Source organism: Pagrus major, chromosome 8, assembly GCF_040436345.1.
Source record: "Pagrus major chromosome 8, Pma_NU_1.0".
NCBI lineage: Eukaryota > Metazoa > Chordata > Actinopteri > Spariformes > Sparidae > Pagrus > Pagrus major.
In genome coordinates, this window is record NC_133222.1 from 7,008,066 (window position 1) to 7,029,525 (window position 21,460).

Here is a 21,460-nt window from a genome sequence, read left to right on the forward strand (position 1 = left end):
AATAGATCAGCGTGCAGCTATAATATTTAAAAACTTCTTACACATAAATATCTATGTGACATATAATAATATAACATTCTGCACAATGATAAGTCCTACTTTTACATTTTGTTGTTGAATGCAGGACATTTTCTTTTTATACAATTAAATATTTTTCTATTTCAATGTAACTACTTATAGTGTTTTTTTTCCCTTTACGGAGCTCAACTATGTATGCTGCCTACATTTCCCACAATTCCACGCGGGGTAAATCCTCGTGAATCAGTGCGCCTACTTCGCAGCACCGGAGCGACAGCAGCAGCACCAGCGTCCGTTCAGAGGGAGTATGAGCGGGTCAGAGCAGCCGATCTAGACCGCACCGTGAGGTGTTTGTGCCGGCGGAGATGTCCCTGTCATCCGCACAGAGCTCGGACACGAGCAGCCGGAGGAGGAGGCCGGCTGAACACGCACAAGGTGAGCGACTTGCAGCTCATATTTATCTCGTGGTAATACAAATCAACTTTATGTGTACGTTAACAAGGAGACTGTGTCATTAACAGCGCCGTCACTACATTCTCCATTTTAAGTCCGTCAGCATGTGTAGGGCTGTTATTTATTGTGTTGATGAAGAGGGTGAAGACGGCGGTCCAGTGTACGGACCGGGCTGCTGCGTACCGGGACAGTCACGTCTTATTCATTAAGATGTAGTCCGCCCACCCCCCTCAGTGTGTATGTGTGTGTGTTTGTGTGTGTGTTCTTGTATTAGTTACATAGTGAGGACCGGAACAAGTTGGACCAGAGTGAGGACATTTTAGAAAGTGAGGACCTCACAATTTCAAAATGCTGTTTGAAGGTTAAGACTTGATTTTGAGGGGGTTAGGGTTAGGCATGTAGAGATGATGGTTAGGTAAAGGGCTTGGAAATGCATTATGGGGGAAGGGGGGGGGGGGGGGGGGGGGGGGGTGCCAGCCATCTCTGTCCATGTTAAAAGTGCACATATACACATTGGAAATCTCTTTTTGTTGCAGTTTGTTTGCAGCTTTAAAACAGACACCTGCAGCTATCCAAACTAGGGCTGCGTTTAATGTTTATTTTAATTATTATTTTCATTTTTAATTAGGCTCATGTATAAAAAAAAATGTCAGAAAATAGTAAAAAATAGACCGTCACAGTTCCCCATATTCTGAGGTAACATCTGCAGCAGACCTATTCAACCACTTCTTGGAAAAAAAGTCCTAAGGGGGCAACTTTTACTTTCCCTATGTCTTTTTCACTCGCTTTGTTTATTAGTTTTAACAATTAAAAATATATATATATTGTATACAAAAGTACAGAGAAAATGCACCTTTTTAATCTTAGAAGTAGGTTGTCAGTTCAACACAGCCAGACGTTACTAATGAATGATGGGGTTGATGATGGGATGAGGGCCAGACTGAGGTTATAAAAAGGCTGATTGCTTTTGGCCCAAAATCGAAACAGTAATAGAGAAAAGCAACAAATTCTCTCATTGGAGTAATTGGAATCAGGATCTTTGTCATTTTTTGCTCGATAAATTGTGTCAACGATGAATCGATTATCAAAATGAGTTGATTTACTAACTGACTAATGAAATAATTGTTTCATGCCTCGTCCAGACTTTCTCCATCACTCCATGACAGCAACATATCTGAATCTGAAAATTCATAAATTTCCAAATCTGTAAGAGTCTAATATATATAAGATACCAAGTGTGAGTTCATGAATAATGCCCTGACTGCATGAATTTACTTTGATCTATGCCCATCATAATATAGATATTAATAAAGTAGTGAGTAGTGAAATAAACTGATGCTGCACAATCATTAACACTTCTTAGAATATGTAAAGTTTGTGCTTATTTCAGGAAGCAGATTTTAAAAAAGAAAAAGGAAACAAAACAAGACTGATGTGTGAAGGCACAGTTTTGTACTGTATAAAAGGGGAAGTCGTGGTTTCTGTGCTCTCTTGTCTCATGATGCCAGTGGTTTGTCAGTATTTAAATCATCAACGCTGTGTATTGTGAGAGACAAACCCTTGAAAATGAGCAGTGAATGATCCAAGATGTTTTTTACCCTTTCAATAATTGCAGTCATGCCTCTGGTTTCCCCGCAGAACAAATCAAGCTGTTGTCAGATTGTTAGAGTCAGTAATCAGATCAAAGATGGATAGAGAGGCTTTTTGACCTTAAGAGGAAGGTTGTACTACATATGCCCCGAGACATTATCATGCATACATCCACACGATGGAGGTTATGCCTGGGTCAGGTGCTATTGCAGGCCTAAATACTATGTGTGTGATGGTTGTTGCTGAAGTCTCAGACCTTGGGGGTTTGGGAGGGTCATTTATTTAATTTGATTTTTTTTTTTGCAGAGCTGTAGATACAGGGTGTAACTGACACAGTCTGGCATCAAGTCAGTACACGTGGACGTTGTTCTCAAGACAAAGACTTGTCTTGTGTTGCAGTCTGAATTTCATTACAAAATGTTTTATGATGTTTCCATTAAATGTTTAATGTCCCCCTCAACTCAAAATGTGCTCACCTTAAATCTGAGTTTAACCTGTGTATGTATGACCATCCCAACTAGTTTTGAGGCCTATTGTGGTACAATATGTAACTTTTTAAATTGGTAATTTAACTATTTTTTTTGTATAATGGTATCAGATTTTCACAGTATAATAACATCTCAGAAATTACCATGATATTACGGTATTACACATTTATTATCCTAATTATTAGTTACAATGACCCTTAAATGAATCAAAACAGAAGGTTTTTTATTTTTTTGGTTGAACAAACGCTTCATTATAATTTCATAAAAGTCTAACAGACATGAAACTTAACATAAACTTGAAATATATCTTTAATAAAACTAATACGGTAAGATTCAATATTGTAAATAAGCAAATATACACAAACCATCAATTTTCATATCATGGTATACCTTGAAACTGGTATACTGCTGCAACCCTATTGTAAATTCACTGCTATATAAAACAATAAGTTAAATTATATTTATATCAGATGATAAAATGTTTTAATAACCTGATGGTTAAATATAATATCATAATAATACTGTCTAGTTCATGCAAAAATACAGTAGTACAACAACATGATCTGTATTTTCAGCAGTTTGTATTTTTCAGAAAAAGGACTGTTGCTGTATTTCCTGTAATATTTCTGTCATCATGTTGATCAATATTTTGGCTACTTACCTACTTCTCGCTTGGTGTTGCAGATGCTCCATGGGAGTTTGATCCTCAGGCAGGTCACAATCATGAACAGATCCATGACCGACTGCATGGAGACCCACAACCTAATTCAACAGGCACTCCATCTTCACATCCCTCCGTATGTCCTGCTCTGTGCACAGCAAAATGCATATCTTCACACACATGTGAGTACTGGGCACCAACGTATTTAGATCTCTTAAACACCAATATGTGATGTGTTTTTAAACACTTATTCGTCATCTTGTTGCTTGTCATTTAAGGTCAGAGCCATCATGCTTGTGATGACGGCTGGGTGGAGATCCAAAGCAAGAGAACCATCAGAGCGGAGAACGAAGTGGAAGCCAACAAACTGGTCAACAACTACAGGGTAAGATGTCTAAAGGCAAATGTTTCCCTTCATAAATCAACACTGATTTAGGTGAAGCACTGCAGGCAGGAAGGTTGATCCCCCAAATTGTGTGTGTGTCTGTTTGTCTCAGTTTGGTTTTAGAAAATGGAAGAGCCATGTGACTGAGCGTCCGTTTGAAGTCAGGTCAGAGGTTGTAAAAGAGCTCTACTCTGAACTGAACGTCATTAAACCACATTCAGGTACAGGTTATGATGCTTGTGTTAAAAGATAGTTAAAGTTTATTACAACTTGAGCCTTAATTTCGTAGATGTGACCATTGTTTGTCATTGTACTAATAACACCATACTCGCTAAAGTAATTACTGAGATGCAAAATCTGACGGGGAAAGAAATTAACAATGATCTTCACAAGTATAATGTTACTATTACTGGAAGAAATGTTACTACAAACTACAAAAATAACATCCAAATTGTAATAAACCAACATTATTATTTATATATAAGTTACATGGAGACTTGTTGTTACTGTGGCTGCTGGAGAACCTGTCAGCCTTTTTAAAAAATATTTTGTCTTCTTGGTTTTAGGTCACCTTATCACTTGTGGAAATGTAGTGTATGTGCTTCTCTTCGGTTGGTGGGTCTCCCTGGTGTATTTTCTGGTCGGCATGCTTATGTTCATCACTATCTCTGGTATACCATATGGTAGGTGTGCCAAATCAACAGGGATTAATTGTAGTGTTTATTATTAAAAATATGGTGTCCTCATTCATTTTTATCTCTCACTCTTCAGGCAAGCTTTGCTGGAAGTTGTCGTGCTACTTCCTGTGGCCTTTTGGCAAGTCGATCCACGAGGTATTGTTTGGGTTCAGTTGATGTTTGGGACGTTTCTCCTGCTGTTTCTTTTCCCTTTTTCTGCAAAGTGAATCTTGTAGTTTCCTCATTGTTTCTCAATGTCTTGTGGTCATGAATGCGGAAATCTTGCTGCTACTGAAAAGCACTGCAAGTGTGCAACACAGCACAATGCATATGCTGTACAACTTGGTGCAAACTGACTTTTAGCATTCAAGCAGAGATTGAGCTTTCACAGTAACGGCCTCCATAAACCTTGAAACTACCTGCTGTCACTTAATTTCTGTCCTAAAATTCCCTTAAATTCTTTCTCTCTGAACAAACTTTTACACTAACTCATTTGACTAGTTTCTTTTTTATATTATTTGATTTCTTATTGTTTTCTTATATTTGATTTCCTTTTATTGTGTAGTTTTGACAACAAATTTGATAATTGATTAAGCATTTACGTTACCTATCAAGCAAAAATGCAAAATATCCATAGTGTCCAGTTTCTCAATTGTGAGGATTTGCTTTTTTTCTCTTGTTTCTAGAGCACTGTAAATGGGATATCTTTGGTTTTTTCTCTGTTGGTCTAATAAAACAGTTTTAAGACTCTGACGTAGCTTAAGAAAATTGTGATGGGGATTTTCAGAACTATTTTCTGACATTTAATACACTAAACAATGAATTATTTGAAAGAATAAAAGACAGATCAATCAATAATGCAAATAATTGCTATTGCAGCCCCAACTGACTGTTTGATCTAATGAGGCCGAGATAACATGCTCCTCTGGTTGTGTTTCTCCAGATTGGAAATACATTGAGGAGATGTTGTGAGCAAGCACCAGACTGTGATTGTTACGGAGAGGGAACGGAAGAAAACTCTCCAGTTCTGCTGCCTTCACCCACAGAGGTGGCGGTCCCAGAGCTGCCTGGACGACCTCTGCGCACTCCCTACTGGGTAACTGTCACATGTGAAATATACAGTACATGTAGACACACAACACATGAGCACCTTTATATGCATATACTTTCTGCTAAATGGAGTATCAATCATAGGATTTTTTGTTGTTGTTATGTAGCATCGCTTCTCCACCTACGTGTGGCTGCTGCTGGGATATCCTCCTCTGGTGGTCATCCACTCCCTGGCCTGCTTCCTCTCCTGGATCCTGGTCTTCACCATCCCTGTCTCCAAGATGAACGCAAGGACCCTGGGCGTCATTCTTCTCTTGGCTCCTGAGGATGTCTCCGTCTCCACCTGCTCACGGAGGAAGGCAAGGGAAAGATCTAATTTTTATCATCCATAGCACATAAACCTGAAGAGATTACAGAGCGTTGGTTTTATGCTTGCTTTATTTTTTTGTTTTGACCCTCAGCCTCAGGGCTATGAGACCAGAGCTCTGCTGTGCTGCTACCACGCTGTAAACTGGTACTACTACAAGTACACTGTTGATGGGATCAATGTGTTCGCTGTCAGTATCCTTTACCAGTAAATGTGTGTGTATATCTGTGTGTTTGTCTTATAAGGACATATTGTTATCCTTGACTCCGATCTCAGACCTCCTCCCTCTGGTAATATTTGCCATGATAATTGGATATATTGACAGAGAAAACCAGTACGCCAGCTCTGAGGTCAAGTTCGCCATAGCGATCGGCTCCATCATACCTCTGTCTTATTATATTGGTATGGGCATTGCCAGGTGAGTTGTTTTTACTTCCTTAAAACCCTGTACAGTGACATTAGAAGTCAAAGTTGATGTTGCCTTTTACATGTAGTGCACCAGAAATGTTAAAAGTGTTACACATGTTCTTATGAAGTGCTTCTGATGTTATTTGTCCATCACATTTGCAGTATCTCCGCCCAGAGTAACTTCGCTGTGGGTGCGGTGGTGAACGCCAGCTTTGGCTCGATCACAGAGTTGACCTTTTACATCACAGCCTTGCTCAAAGGTCACCACGCAGCCAACAAGTGTCTTCAGGAAGTTGTTAAAGCAGCGCTGACGGGCACGCTGCTCGGATGCATCCTGTTCATCCCCGTGAGTCAATCAGTCTCATTTTACAGCTTTTAACAGAAAACTTTGAAATTGGAGGCGGTTTGAATGAACTTTATTTACATCTGTACACTCAATTAGAAGTTAAATCAGTGAATCAGTTACAAGACAAGTCATGTTCAAACACATCAATAAAACAGGCTGTGCAGCATGAATGAGGCTCATTGCTTTGTCTTTTTTTTCTCAGGGCATCTGCATGATAATCGGAGGGCTGAGACACAGTGAGCAGACGTTCAACAGTCGCTCTACAGGAGTGAGCTCTGCGTTGCTTTTCATCTCTGTAGGAGGCAAGTAAACCAATACCCATCAACCAGCTGTACATTTTTGGAAGTGCAGGGTTGGTTTGTGAGCAGGATAACACAAAAACTACTGTGCAGATTTCCATGAAACTTGGATGGAGGATAGGTCTCGGCCTAGAAGAGACCCGGTTAACTTTTGGGGGACGGATCCAGGATTTTTTCCTCACTTTAGCATTTAACCAGAAGTGCAAAAAGGAGTGTAGAGTAATGTAAATATGTACAGAAAAAACAGTACAGGGTAGATATTAGATATTAGATTAGAGTACGCTAAGATACAGTGCAGGTATAAGTTCAAGTAATGGAAATAGTGAGACATTATACACTATAGATCATATATATACACTATAGACTGTAGTATAAATATGTATGAGTATGTGAGAGTACATATAGTACAGTCACGTGCAGGAGTATAGCAGTATGTATGAGCCAGCAGCCTGTGAGACAGAAACAGTCCCAGAGTTCAGCAGGGTGACAGCCGAGGGGAACAAGCTGTTCCTGAACCTGCTTGTCCAGGAACAAACAGTCCTTTAGCGCCTCCCTGAGGGGACTCCCCCTCATCAAACTGGCACCTAACTTACTCACAAACTCATCCCTTCACATTAAGTTAGCTGCAGTTTGTCCACTGGGACACCTGTTTGGTCATTCGCAGACATGTCTTACAGGAAACAGCAGCAGGAGCTTGAATCTCCAGATGCAAACATGTTGTTTTTGCCTCCTAAAGACAACAAAAAGTAGCAGCTGCTTAAAATGTTGATGCTTCTGCCACCTGATGGCAACACATGTTACAGTTACATTTGTTTTCTTTGTCCAGCTCCTGTTTTCATTCAAAGTTTTACATTTAACACATCCAGGCTTAACATGACTTTTTAGACACGTGACCAGAGACAAGTCAATGTCTTGAGAAAAGAAAGTCACATGTTCAGGGATATTCTACCCATAAAGAAGACATTTGTTAATTATTTCCATGCCCATGTTAATATATAAATCAAAAATTCAACCCCAAAAGTAACAATCTGACATGAAAACGCTCGATGAAGTTTAGGCGATGGTGGCAGCAACAGAGCCGGCTGTACGGGTGTTTTCTTATTTCTGTCCGCTGAAGCAGAAATCAGCTACATTACCAAAATGTTTGACACTGACTCCTCCGCCTGACTGTCAACGGCAGGTGTGTTTGCCCCCACGCTGTTCTCCAAGGCGTATGGAAATCTGGTGTGCGACGCCTGCACCAACTCCACTGGAGGAAACAGCACGAGTAACAGCAGCGGGCCGTTCATCTGCCACAACTGCCACTACGATCTGGTCAGTATAGTTAATCAAGAGGAACTCCCAAACCAATGAGTCTCGTTTTTTTTAAAAAAAAAAACATGTATAACTTCACACTGAATTATCTGTGATCTGATTTTTTTTCTACAGAACAACGGTACATTGTTCCGCAACCATGTTGAGTAAGAAACTTGTTTTTTTTCCTCATTTATTTACTGGTGGTTTTGCATGTTTTAGCCCTTGATTGTAGTTGTGGAGCCTAAAAAACACTTGCAGAAAACATACTGATTGAAAACAAAATTTCTGCTGTAATTCTGCCATTGTGCTTTGAGCAGAGGTTCATTTGAAAACTCTTCTCTTTGAAGCTCTGACATCCAAGTATCAAGAGTATCAAGTATAACAAGGAGGCTTCAACACTTTTCTCTCTGAGTTGATTTTGAAACAAATCCAAAACAGAGGAGACAAATATATCTGAAGCTAGTCTATGAACAGTTTATAAATGTGTCCAGTAATGAGTGAGACAACTGCAGACAGCCGCCACGAAATGGGCTCCAATGTAATCACTGCTGTTAATTGCACTCTGCCTCAGATGTGAAAATATTCTGCTTCTCCGATCTATCCTCTCCCGATATTTTCACATCTAACTTAGTGAATTAAGTGTTTGTTTCAACCAAACTGAAGTTGGTGATTGTTGGAACAGTGTACAGATGAACCAAGGTGGTTTTTGCTGAGTTTTATTTTGTTTTTCTGTCAAGTTTACGACGATATAATCACTGTTTTTGCAAATGGAGTCTGGTGGCTTTTGCGAGAACGATAGCAGCTGTTTTGGGTTAGAACATAAAAAACATTTTAATCTTTGACAAAAATGTCTGTAGGGATCCTTTCCATAATGTTGTCTGACACTTCTGAGCCTGCCAGTCGCATAAACAAGCACTTTAAGTGGCTGTACTTTGACAGTGCCCGCAGGGATTACATTGCAGCCGGTTTTTGCGGCTGCCGCAGTCTCACTCAATACTGGACCAACTTCAAAAATGTTGTCACCATTACTCAGATCCAAAAACATAGGAAAATAACATCGAGGTTGAGAAATACCAAAGTTACAATTTAAGGTGTAAAAGACCAGAGAAAAAAACATATATTGTATAAGAATCCATTAAGCTGTTTTACCCTCTTTCTCCTCGTTTATTGTGTGTTCTTGTCTTCAGGCCGCTGGTGTACACAGTTTCTGCCCTCTTGCCTGTTGCCTACATCATTGGTCTGACATTCACGCTGAAGACGCACTCCCACATTTATGACATTCACGTCGGAGAAGGACAGGGTGAGCTTCTCCCTCTCACATGATAATCGTAAAGATTTTAATTGTATTATTACACTACAATAAAGTGAGGGTTCAGTTGTCTCATGCAAACACACCACACCATCTCCTCTTTTGTCTGTGCAGTGACCGGCCACCATGGAGCAGTGGTCCACTGGTCACGCTGGAGGTCTCTGGTCATCCTCATCATGGCCACCGTGCTCACGTCTGCTTGTGCCGATCTCGTCACAGAGAACATCCAGCCCATACTGAACCAGCCGAACATCTCTCAGGTCAGGACACGCACCTGAGCGCGCTGAGGCAGGTCTTATTTGATCGTTTCCTCCGGCTGTGCTAACGGTTTTTGTTTCTTTCTGCAGTATTTCATTGGGGTGACGGTTCTCGCTATGGTTCCTGAGATCCCAGAGATTGTTAATGGGATCCAGTTCGCACTCCAAAACAACATCAGCCTCAGGTAAATCCTGTTTTTCTAGAAAGGTTCTGTATGAATAGATATATCTGTATTCTAAATGAGTTGTCTTTCCTCAGCTTGGAGGTGGGGATCTGTATTGCTGTTCAGGTCTGCATGCTACAGATCCCAATTCTGGTCTTATTTAATGCCTTCTACGTAAGACACCCTTTCTTCATTTTCATAGATTCATTCATCTTAATACCTACTGTTTGCTGTTTTATAGTTGCTAGAATAAAACACCATCTCTGTTTTGGGTAGGATGTGGGCTTTGTGCTGTTATTCAGCGACCTGCACCTGTGGGCCAGTATCTTCAGCGTTATTCTCGTCAACTACATCTTCATGGACGGAAAGTCGGATTATTTTCAGGGTAAGATTTACACAGTTCGTACAGCTTTTTAAGAGTAAAATTTAAGCACTTTCACAAAATAAATTGTATGTTTTGGTCATGATTATGTAACTCTTTCTTAAAACGCCAGGAGACCGCAAACAAATGTGGCAAGTGGATTGTCAAAACAGCCAAACAGGCTTCAGGAAGAGTTAGTCACTTGGCACACATGAATGTTAGGATTACAAAACACTGACAGTCTTGTATATTCAGTGTTATTTCCGGTCTTGTTTTTTCCTTCAGGCACAGCTCTGGTGGTCGTCTACCTTATTCTACTGGCTATGTATTACTTCGCTCCATCTCCAGCAGGCTGCTGACACATCTCAGCAACATGGAGGACCGCATTTAATACCACTCCCCTGTTGACAAGATTTTACTCTGACAGGATTATGACTTAACGCTGATGCAAAAAATCATGACACTGGCCGATTATTAAAGGATAAGTTCACCTAAAAATTCAGCCGTTATTTACTCACCCCTATGCCAATGGAAAGATGGTTTCGTAGTCCACAAAACATTTCTGGAGCGTCAAAGCAAAACAGAGTTGCAGCATTCACCTAAACAACTGAAGAAGACGGGGACTAGTTTTAAAATTAAACAACCAAAAAAATAAAAAATAAAATGGTTCGATACAGCTCATCCAGTGTAACCCAAGTCTCCGGAAGCCCCGGGATCCCAAATTGATTTGAATAGACGTTATTTGCACCTTCGACCTGGGTTGAGCTTGTGCACCCACTTCAGACAGGGTGAGGGCGCTTTTATCTTAGCAGCTACAGTGAAGATTTCAGCAATAAAGTCGTTAGTCAAATTAATTTGGGATGTCAGGCTTCCAGAGACTTGGATTACTCTGGACGATTCTGTTTTTTTTCAGTTGTTTTATTACATTTTAAAACAAGCACCCATCTACTTCAGTCGTTTAGGAGAATGCTGCAACGCTGTTTTGCCGTGAAGACTACGAACCTTCGCCTGTCTTTCCATCTGCATGTGGGAGAGTAGATCATGACTGAATTTTCATTTTTGGGTGAACCTATCCTTTGAGTATTTTGTTTCTTATGCTAAATTATACAAATGACAAAACTTAAACTTTTAATCTCAGGTCGGCACTCCTACTGTAAGATGCACACTGAACAATGTGTTCTTAGACGGATAACTTCTTATGGTCTTTGTAAACTGATGAAAAGATAGAGAAGCAGTATTTTTACAATACAAATGGATATTATGATGTAAAGTATCTGCACTAATGCTATTTTGTTTAAGGTACTGTGATAATACATTTTGTATACTTTTTAAATGGTTCGTGTCTGTCAGAGTTAATGATACAAGTAAATTATTTTGATTAAACTGGCACCATATAGTTGTAAAACGAGGCATGGCTGGCTGTGCTTAACAAGAATAATAATCTGTCAATACAACATTTTGAAAAACTGGCTGCCTGTGTGTTTTATTGTTTGTACAGACAGGAATTACAAAACGTAATGTACATTACAGCCATAACTGCCTTTGAGGAGGCATTCACCTTTTCTCCCAAGAGATTATGTAAAGTCACATGCACAGCATACCGACATGCAAAAGAGATCATTTTAACATCAGAAAATGATGCAAATATAAACATCTCAATCTTAAGCAACGTAGTACATTTACCAAGTCAGAGCACGTACCGAAGCAGACTGTTGCTTCACAATAAGATATAAATAAGGCCATAACATGTCAAACATAATCAAAAGTAACTGAGGTGGAGTTTTGAAATGTGAAATAGGACGTTATGATGATGATACAGTAAGTTTGAGCTTAGTATTAGTTTACAGTGAACATGTGACATACAATGCTGCAGATACTCGGAAGAAATTCAAGAGAGGTTGACAAAAAAGTTTGACTTAATACAAGCAGCTGGGAGTTTTACTACAGTATTTTAGCTCGTTAGTCCACAGCAACCTCAAAAGATTTGTTTTCAGCAAAGTCATCTCAGCGTACCGAAATGTAGTTTCACAAGAATTACAGTCGGTTTAACCGTTTGGCGAATGTTTGCGGAGCTCAACAGACCGAGTCTGATCACAGTATTTAACATCCTGAGTACTCCTTACATACTCTGCCGTGTGACTAGTTACGGAAGTCCCATGCCACTTGTTTTTCAAAGTACCACAGCAAAACATTTGAGAAAAATAAGACAAAAAGTAAAAAAAATAATAATAATGCAGCTTATGTTACAGTATAAAAGGTTAAAGTGGAGTTGAGGCATAAAGCGGGAACTGAAAAGATGAAATCGAAGCAGGTGAAACAGAAATGCAGCAACACGTTCTGCTACGATACTGACTCTGTAATAGAATTAAACAGCAGCACAGTGTTTAAAATAAATAGGTAAAAATAAAAAAAGGTCTCTGTGAATTTAAGTTAGAGAAAAGTCTTTAGCTGCGAGCGGCATCTCCTGATTCATCATGAGCAGAAAGGTTCAGCGACAGGAGGCTCATGTGGAGAGCACCAGGCAAATCACATGGGGAGAAAACAGCTACACGTACACCGTTCAGAGAGCAACGAACAAATAACAATGTTGATAAAAAAGACAGGTTTACAGAAATATTAAAAACAACGTGTGTGACATTTTGGAAATTCAGAAGGCACCAAATGACAAAATAAAAAGTGTTGAGAATCACTGCGGAGCTACAGGTGTGGAAATTCATTTCTAACTTCTTCTCATGTTTCCAAAAAGAGGAAAAATAATCAAAGAGGCACAAGAAGATTCACAGTGATGCCATCTCACGTATCTTTAAAAGATCTGACCACAGGGCCTGATGTAAGGGGAATATTCTTCTGTTTATGATCACAGCTCCGTATCAGCATGCAGTCAGAAAGTCCTCGAGGCGAAAACATGATTCCTTAAATAATTGACCTAATTAGACAGTGAAGAGGTATCACAGTAATAACGTGTCCATGCTTCATCAGCAGCGTGCCTCTTAAGTTGACTAACTAAATGGAAATTTAAGTGAACGTCAGCACTGTTTGATCTAACCTACATCACAGTGCGAGTAGCAGCAGCTGACTGAACGTGGGACAAAGATGGCAACTGTGTTCAGCATCATAGTCGCTTCAGCGATTGTGAAACAAGAAGATCTCTAGAAGCAAACATTCATTTCGCCTTCAAGAAATGGTCTTTGGAACATTGAACTGTTCATGCTCATGCAGCACAAGTTTCTGACGGTGGTAAAGTACCAAAAATGACAAGAGCAAGTACCTGGAGGTGGAAATAAGTATACTACAGTGAGTTTGGTGGATGCATGGCTTCTGGTTGATGCGTGCAAACTAAAATCTATGAATTCTTTCCTTAAAAAAAAAAAAAAAAGCACACGTTTAAATAAGACTACAGTTTAAAAGGCATTCAAAGTTGTTTGATAACCATCTGACATCATGAAAAACTTTTTTGTCCTTTTTTTTTTTTCCCGCCAGGTTACCTGCGATTTTTGAGTCAGTGCTGTTGCGTCACGTACCGCTTCCTTCGGTCTCTATTTGAGCCGCTGAATTAGTGTGTGTGTCAGTCCCAGGCTGAGCAGCTGAAGGGTGGACAGCTGGGCTACGTGAGGGAAAGTTTTCAGCAGTTTCTCCCAGGTCAGTTCCAGCAGGCTGGGCACCACCAACCACACTTTGTACAAAGAGCCCGTCCTCCTGTTCCCGGACATGTTGACGACACCGCCGTGGACGTACATACAGCCAGCCTGAAGGAGAAAGTAACAAAACAATTAACCTTAAACTGATCAATCAACTCTGAAATTGAATTGAATATTCTGTGATTTCAGCTTTACTAACGTGAGGACTAACATGAGGCTCGTCTCTGTCTTACTGTAAATTGACTATCTTTGGTTTTTGGGCTGTAAAACTGCAGCGATTAATCGATCCAAAGAAAGTTAATTACCAACTGTGTTGATATTGATTAAGTGTTTCAGTTATTTTTCAAGCAAAAATGTCAAACATTTGCTGGTTCCAGCTTCTTAAATGTGAGGATTTGTTGCTTTTCTTTGTCATTTATGATGAATAAAAAGTAAATGAGAAGTCAATTTGAAGACGTCACTGTGGGCACTGGTAAATTCTGATGAGAATATTTCATTTTCAACATTTTACCAAGTAAATTATTAATTGATTAACTGTAAAAATAATCTGCAGATTATTCAATAATGAAAACGTTCTTTAGTTGCAGCCCTAGTAGGCTGTTTGTCAGATAAAAGATCACCACGGGTTCTGACATTTTACCGACTAAATAATTAATCAGATAATAAACTATTAATGAAAATGGTGACGAGTCCTGATCAGTCCAACAGCATTTACAATTTCAGTAGATTTGTTCTGTCCCTCGGTGCAGAAGAGAAATCTGTCTGAATGATGTTAAACTAACCGGAGTGACAGCAGCACAGTGAAAGTAGGCTGGTTCTGGCATGACGGCGGGCAGCTTGGTCCAATGAAAAGTCTGCAGGTTGATCTTCCACAGGTCAGACAGGATCATCTCTCCATTATATCCTCCACATATAAACACCTCTGGAGGAAGAGACAGAGTGAGATATTCTTCATGTGTAATGATATTCTGGTGTCCAGGTAAGGCTGTGTGAAATACTCCTTACCATCTTTCACCTGCACACAGCTGTGACAGCGGCGGGCAGCAGGATATCCTGTCATGATAATGACAAATAAAGTTAATTAACGTGTGATCTTGAAATCCTCTATTCAGCAAAAAAAAAAAGATGGATGACAAACCTAATTTTTCATGAGGCTTGGTGACGATTTCCTCCCAGTAATTTGTCTCCAGGTTATACGCGTGAATCTGATGAAGACAAACAGAATTTTAGTAACACACCGTTATTCTGTCAAATCTTTCACCTGAACTCGTTCGTTCTCACCTTGTCCAGAGGATACGACGTCCAGGAAGTCCCACCTCCTAAAATATATATTCTCTGTCCGTCATGAGCTAGTTCATGTCTGTACCTGTAAAATCATGCATTCAGTTTCAGTCTATCTTCATGAATGTTCTAGTGATTCACTGTAGGTCACACATACTGGAGCCGTTTAAACTATGACTTCTTTCTGACCTCTCTTCAGGAAGATCTGAGGGTGCGTTGTTGGATTTGAGGTGTGTCCACTCTCTAGTGGTCAGGTCCAGCCGGTGCAGGTCAGTACTGTAAAGGTAGCCCGTTGTCCCTCCAAACACATAGAGGTAGCCGTTTATGATGATCATTGCCTGAAAATGGAGATGTTTGTCGTTTGAATGCAAAGCTACACATACGTCATGGTCTTAATATCTGTAAATCTAATCCAGCTACAGTTACCTGTCCGTAGATCTTGTTGGGTTTCTTCCCTCTGCAGTTGAGCAGGTTCCACCGTTTGTACTGAACGTTACAAACATGGACGTCATTGCCGTTGTTTTCACCGAATGGAATCCCAGTGCCGCCGAACACAAGCAGGTTGTTGCCGTGTAAAACAGCTGAAAGAGCGAGAGAGACAAATGTTTGATATTTTTACTTGAAAAATGACTGAAACCACTGATCGATCAGTTATCAATTAATCTACAAATAATTTCAAGACTTTCAAAAAGTCTTAAGATGAGGAGACAAAACCACATGTCTATGTAGTCAATAAAATCTTTCAAAACAATCAAATAAAAAGGTTTTCCAAATGTCGTCTTGTGAAATCGGAGTTTCGCAAGGTGCAAACTAAGACAGTTTACGGCATTAAATCCCTGAAGGCTGACTCTAATCTCGTTACTGAGCGCATGTCAACCCACTGATTGTTCACAGTTTGTCAGACAGCTTAAATAGAAAGCATTAAAGGAGCCCTGTGGAGTTTTCTTGCCAACAAACAAAGCTTCTGTTTACATTCACTCAACAAAGCTCATTGTCTGTGTCCTGAGCTCTAACACCTGTGTTGAATACATTTGCTTCCACCTAAAACAACTGAAAAGCAGATTTTTCTTGATTGAAACTTCATTGTTTACATTTATGGGTTCACCCCAAGTCTCTTTAATTGCATCCATGTTGTCCTCCTTTCTTTCATCCCAGTCCCTCCCACAAAGTAAACCATGCATAGAGAGAGGGGAAGAGTAGAGAGATCCCCTTCCTCTGAGGTGTCATCACGTGATGTCATGTCACGTGCCAGATGTAGGGGCTGTGGATGATCTCGTGTATCCTCGTTCATAGAGATCCCTCCTCGCTCCTCAGAGCAGAAGCATGAGCGGCCTGCAAGATGGCGGAGCTTGTGGTTCAAGCAAGGAGTGAGGAAATATTAAATAGGAGACTTGGGATGTGCACCTTGTTAACTCATTGTCTTCCCTGCCCTTGTTGGAACACTGCATTGTTTTTTTGGTGCATTACTGCCACCTGTAGATCAGTAGGATAATCTGAAACTATCAACTACAAACATTACGCCATAGTCCTACCAGGGGTCAGCAGCATACCTTTAAACAAGACCAGTAACCGGCTCTAAATGAGCACAAGTGGGTGCGTGCACATCGGTCCTCACCTGACATGGAGGCCAGCTCTGTGGGCATGTAACCCTCTGTGCGGACCTGCTGCCAGGTGGCTGTGGCAAAATGAAACCGCCAGAGCTCCCTGAAAAGAGGGTAGTCATCGTTGTCTGACCCGCCTGCCTCCTCAAAGTCTGGGTTGTAGCCTCCAAACACGTACAGGTTGGCGCTGTCTGCAACACAGCGGTGTCCGCTGCGGGCGGGGGGCACACAGTGACCTGAGGGACGGTCAAGACAAAAGGAAATGGAAATGATGCAAGCGATGAGTTTTACAACACTACAGTTACGCATTTTACGGAAGAAGGATCAGATTATCTGGCATCAGTCTCCCTGTTTCTGAGGTAAAACAGTCTGATTGCGACATCGTGTTGTTTCAGCACCTTCTCTCAGGAACCTGTTGGGGATCCGCAGGTTGGGGCAGGACGGGGAGAAGATGCGTCGAGCCTGAAGCCACCGTGCCCGCTTCTTGGAGCCTGTCAGTCAGTCACCATACAACAGATGTGGGAGAGGAAAAAATATGTACACTTAGTGTCAGGGCCTGTCTGTCACATGTTGGTTAAAGGACACTGGAGCCTTTTGTCTTTGAGAGTTTCAGGTTAAAATGTTTATCACCAGAACTAGTAGTTGCCATTCAGAGTGGTTCTTCAGTGTTTTTGTCTCCAGTTTCAAGCTTTTTTATTTAGCTAGTTAATAGTCATTTCTGCTGGCAAACACTGTGTGGAGCTGAAGGCCGTTTGGCACACTTCTTATAAATCATTAAGCTTGTATTTGCAGGTACAGGACGTTTCCTGGATTGTTATCAGTGTGCTAAAGCTAACATGCGCAGAAGCTACTGCTAATGCTCATCCCTCTATTTTCTATCAAGTCTTTTAAGTGTGAATATTTATTTAACCAAAATAAACAGCAACAATAGCGCTGTGTTAGCCTGCTAGGTGCTCATCCTCTCACTAACTCCTGCTGGCTTCCGTAGCAACGTTAGCTAGCTAGCTAGCTTTTAGCCTGACGACACACATGACACCACGTCGCTTACTCACACAAATGAGTATCCTGGTGCACACGAAGACAAAATAAACGATGAGTAATGTCATCTGGATCAACATCTGCTCCTCTGTTTGCTCACGCAGAGGAGTGAGCTTTGTTTACAAACCTGAGTCGCGGACGAAGGGCCTCCACGACAGTTTCTCAAACTTGTTGAGCTGACTGAAGGTTCCGTCAGGTTCGGCCGACATGTTGACACAGACAGGGTTCACTGGACCTGGACCTGGATGACGACCCGCTTCAGTCTGCCCAAACGCAGTGGCATGAGACTGCGGGCTCCAGCAATCTCAGCAAAGCTAAAGACACAACAAGCGTCCACACCTGCTGCTGCTGCCGCGTCACAGCCAGCTGGCCTCGGCTGACCAATCAGAGGAGGCGGGACCCTCCGTGATGCGTTCAAGAGCCACATGGTGTTGTTTATAGTTCTGAAAGGCTGCAGGGGCCTGAAGCTGTCCGTGTAAATAACAGTTAAAACATAGAAGAAACATAAAAATATAATCTTTTTTTTAAAGAAAAATGAGTCTAATAGAAAAGTGAAATAATATGTTATTGATTATGCTCCAGATTATTTTCTTGATCCAACAGAAATGTCAGTAAATAGTCAAAAATGTCCATCACAATTATTTTTTGTCCAAATAACAGTCAAAAATCTGGAGGGCAATCAAAAGACAATTAGTTGCCAGATTTAATGTTGTATGATGTGTTTTTTAGATTTTTTTTCTAGTGTATTGCTTTTTTGTTCACATTTAAAGTGTGCTCGAGTCTCGTGAAAAGCGCCATACAAATAAAATGTAGTATTATGATTATTATTATCATTATTATTATTAACTATTTTTGTAATTGATTAATCATTTCAGTCATTTTTCAAGCAAAAAAAAAAGTATCTTCTTCTGCTTTTCTTTGTCTTCTAAGATTAAAGACTCTTTGGGTTTTGGACAAAAGAAGCAATTTTGAGACGTCACTCTGGGCTCTGGGAAATTTTAATAAGCGTTTTTCACAATTTTTTTTATATTAAAAAGACTAAATGATTAATCGTGAAAATAATCATTAGTTGCAGCCCGACTGCAATCCAAAGATATTAACTTCACAGTCTCATAAGACAGCGTGAGAGCAACAAATTCTCACAAATGAAAAGCTGTAAGCGATAAACGTTTGACATTCTTGGTAGAAAAACTGTCACAAAATAGGTTGTCATCTGATGTCAAATACCAGAGATTCACAAGGTGTGAGGAATATCCCTCAGTAAGTGAAACATAGGCATCAAAGTGAATGTGTTGAGTTGTCACTTGTAAAGCCTCGATGTTGTCTCTCAGTTACTGTCGCTCCACTGAATTTAATGTCACAGGACCTCATGGTGACATATTACCTGACAAAAGAAAGATTAACTTAAGCAAAGTACAAACAACATTTTCTATATAGCTTAAATTATGGACAACATAGTTACTTTGAGAGAAACAAGTGGTTGGTCTGACTCCCTTCGATCGACTGAACCAAGAGTCAACCTTTACTCCAGATCTTCTGGGGCTGCTTTGCTGACATGTGGTAATCTGGATTTGAAGCTCACTGGGATAGGGTGAGACCAACCACACGAGAAGCTGCTATGGCTTTTTTATTTATGCAGGCCGTGTGAAAATAAACTTAGTACAGTTAAGAGCTGTCATCAGTCATAGAGCATACAATTATCAAAATGATCAAGAAAAGACTGGCTCAAACTAGGGCTGCAACTAATGATTATTTTATTGTGATTTTCTCAGATAATCGATTAATTGTTTAGTGTATAAAATATCAGAAATTGGGGATAAGTGTTCTCCACAGCCCAAGATGGTGTCAGATATTCAGTTAACTGTCATAAAAATATTCTCATTTAATGGCGCTATATGTAAGAAAAGTTGATTTTTGAGTTTCATTCCCAACTCGTCAAAAATCTGACGCTTTGGGATGGCGGCCGACCCGTCCTACATCCCAGAGCGTCAGTTTCTGACAATTTGGGAAACCCAGAGCGTCGTTATTTGTAGAGTTGGGAATGTGACTCAAAAAATCAACTTTTCTTACAAATATCACCTTTAAGGAGCTGGAACAAGAGAATTTTCACTTTTGTCTACCATCAAAAATTAACTAACTAATTAATTAATTAACTAAATAGTTGACAACCAATAGCTTAATCATCGTAGCTATAGATCTAACACAATATTTTCAGTATTCACACTTTTTACACTACAAACACCTCACAACAGAAGTGTTTTCACCATGCACATATCATGTTTAACATTTAAGGCTCTCGTCTGTCAACACAGTATAATTACAATTGAGGCAAACTGGGATTGCACTTCTAAAAAGTGACGTCTTGAGTCAGAAGGAAACTGGTGAAGGAACAATGTGGATGAAACAACATGGATCTCAAGCTGATGGCTGCATTGTGGGGCTGCTATCTCAGCAGAAACAGTGGCTAAAATGTTAACCCGCAGGTGGTTTGTCAGCAGAAAGTATCACAGACTCTGTTGGTAGGTAACAAATAATTTCTCAACAGATTGATTGCAGGCAGGAGATGAAGCCACTCTAGGAAAAAGGAACAATGAGCTGCAGCTGTGTTAATGAGATTAAACAGGAGACGAGTCATCAACTTTTGTTCCATCCAGTGATCTACTCAGATTTATGGAGGTCAGGACTTCAAACCATCTAATCAATTCAGCATGTTTTAAATCTGTAGGATAGGCTTCACAGAGAGTTTTGTTTTGTATTAACCCAGAGAAATGAACGGCCTTTACACACCTTCTGGCACTCGGCGACCTTTTGGAAATTGGAAATTCAGCTTGAAAAAGATTTTACTGGAAGACATTTTTAGCTGAGTGCACAAAAAAAGTTCTGACCTGCAGGAAGAGTTTGTTTGGCGTTCATTAAAAACTTTCACGAGGCAGGATCTCATTACCTTTAAATCTAACCCCGAAGGACACAGTGTGCAATGCAAGAGGTTTTCAGTGTCCTTAAGTTTGGAGTCAAGTTACATGACTTGTGATTCATAGTTTAATTAACTGAGACCTTCGTCACGTCCGTGCAGCTTGGTAGCAATGTGTTGACAGACGCTAACAACGGTGACAACATCTCACAGCCAACAGACAAACACAGAGATTTAAGAGACATTCGTCAAACAGTAATGACATTTTGTTTTTGTCACATGGCTCTCCTCTTGTTTCCGTGTGGTTGGAGCAACACAGCTCAGAGATCCAATGTGCCGATGTGATTTCTAACAGCAGAACAAAGTTCAGTACTGTCATCTGATGACAAGCGAGGGTCTCGTGACCTGAGGAGGTCATACTTTGACCACCACACACTCATCTCAGGTCATGTGAGACTGTGGGAATACAACTGATGTGTCCTTTCCACATACCTTAAATGCGTTTTCACATTTCCATTTACACAAATACACTATTGTAGACGTGGATTTCAGCTGCTACTGTAGGTCTCTTTACAAACAAATGTATGTGGGAGAGGATTTTGGGTGGCCTGAGCTAAGAACAGGGTTTTACCTCACATTACAGGCCTGGGTGCAGCATCCACGCTGTTTTGGACACCAAATTAATATAAAATTAATGTAAAACTAACTAAATTACTTTGTCCTGATCTAATGGTTGACGTAGGTCCCCTGAGGATTTATTCCAATGATCTAAAAACCTGTGAAACTCCAATTTCTTCATTTTAAAAAAGTACATTTTTCCTTCAGGGATGACCCCTGTGAAACATGTGCACATAAGCCTTTG

At 40.3% G+C, this 21,460-nt stretch overlaps 2 protein-coding genes across 2 annotated transcripts; one reads left to right on the forward strand and one right to left on the reverse strand.

The window, feature by feature from the left end:
* The first annotated feature begins 292 nt into the window (after positions 1-292).
* LOC141001313 (uncharacterized) lies at positions 293-11,598 on the forward strand. The gene is made up of 20 exons (XM_073472345.1): positions 293-453; positions 3,234-3,392; positions 3,489-3,595; positions 3,708-3,816; positions 4,162-4,278; positions 4,367-4,428; positions 5,216-5,368; positions 5,490-5,681; positions 5,784-5,883; positions 5,966-6,107; positions 6,260-6,443; positions 6,646-6,745; positions 7,923-8,056; positions 8,171-8,202; positions 9,226-9,338; positions 9,462-9,607; positions 9,695-9,789; positions 9,864-9,942; positions 10,045-10,153; positions 10,415-11,598. The coding sequence occupies exons 1-20, from the start codon at positions 384-386 to the stop codon at positions 10,486-10,488; spliced, it is 2,277 nt and encodes a 758-aa protein (XP_073328446.1). The 5' UTR covers positions 293-383; the 3' UTR covers positions 10,489-11,598.
* Positions 11,586-18,045, reverse strand: LOC141001314 (kelch domain-containing protein 10-like). Its single transcript, XM_073472346.1, has 10 exons — positions 17,815-18,045; positions 17,048-17,140; positions 16,664-16,885; positions 15,475-15,629; positions 15,238-15,386; positions 15,049-15,133; positions 14,906-14,972; positions 14,773-14,820; positions 14,550-14,689; positions 11,586-13,875 (listed from the first exon to the last, which is right to left on the reverse strand). Exons 1-10 carry the CDS (start codon positions 17,894-17,896, stop codon positions 13,666-13,668), a joined length of 1,251 nt encoding a protein of 416 aa, XP_073328447.1. The 5' UTR covers positions 17,897-18,045; the 3' UTR covers positions 11,586-13,665.
* Positions 18,046-21,460: the final 3,415 nt, after the last annotated feature.

Bases quoted from the DNA above. Each gene is read 5' to 3' on its own strand.
- LOC141001313 (XM_073472345.1), top strand. From the start codon at position 384: ATGTCCCTGTCATCCGCACAGAGCTCGGACACGAGCAGCCGGAGGAGG. The intron at 4,429-5,215 runs GTATTGTTTGGG...GTGTTTCTCCAG, and splicing joins TTGGCAAGTCGATCCACGAG to ATTGGAAATACATTGAGGAG. The intron at 6,746-7,922 runs GCAAGTAAACCA...TGTCAACGGCAG, and splicing joins GCTTTTCATCTCTGTAGGAG to GTGTGTTTGCCCCCACGCTG.
- LOC141001314 (XM_073472346.1), bottom strand. From the start codon at position 17,896: ATGTCGGCCGAACCTGACGGAACCTTCAGTCAGCTCAACAAGTTTGAG. The intron at 17,141-17,814 runs GTTTGTAAACAA...ACTGACTGACAG, and splicing joins GCCCTTCGTCCGCGACTCAG to GCTCCAAGAAGCGGGCACGG. The intron at 14,973-15,048 runs GTGAGAACGAAC...TGTCTTCATCAG, and splicing joins CGTCGTATCCTCTGGACAAG to ATTCACGCGTATAACCTGGA.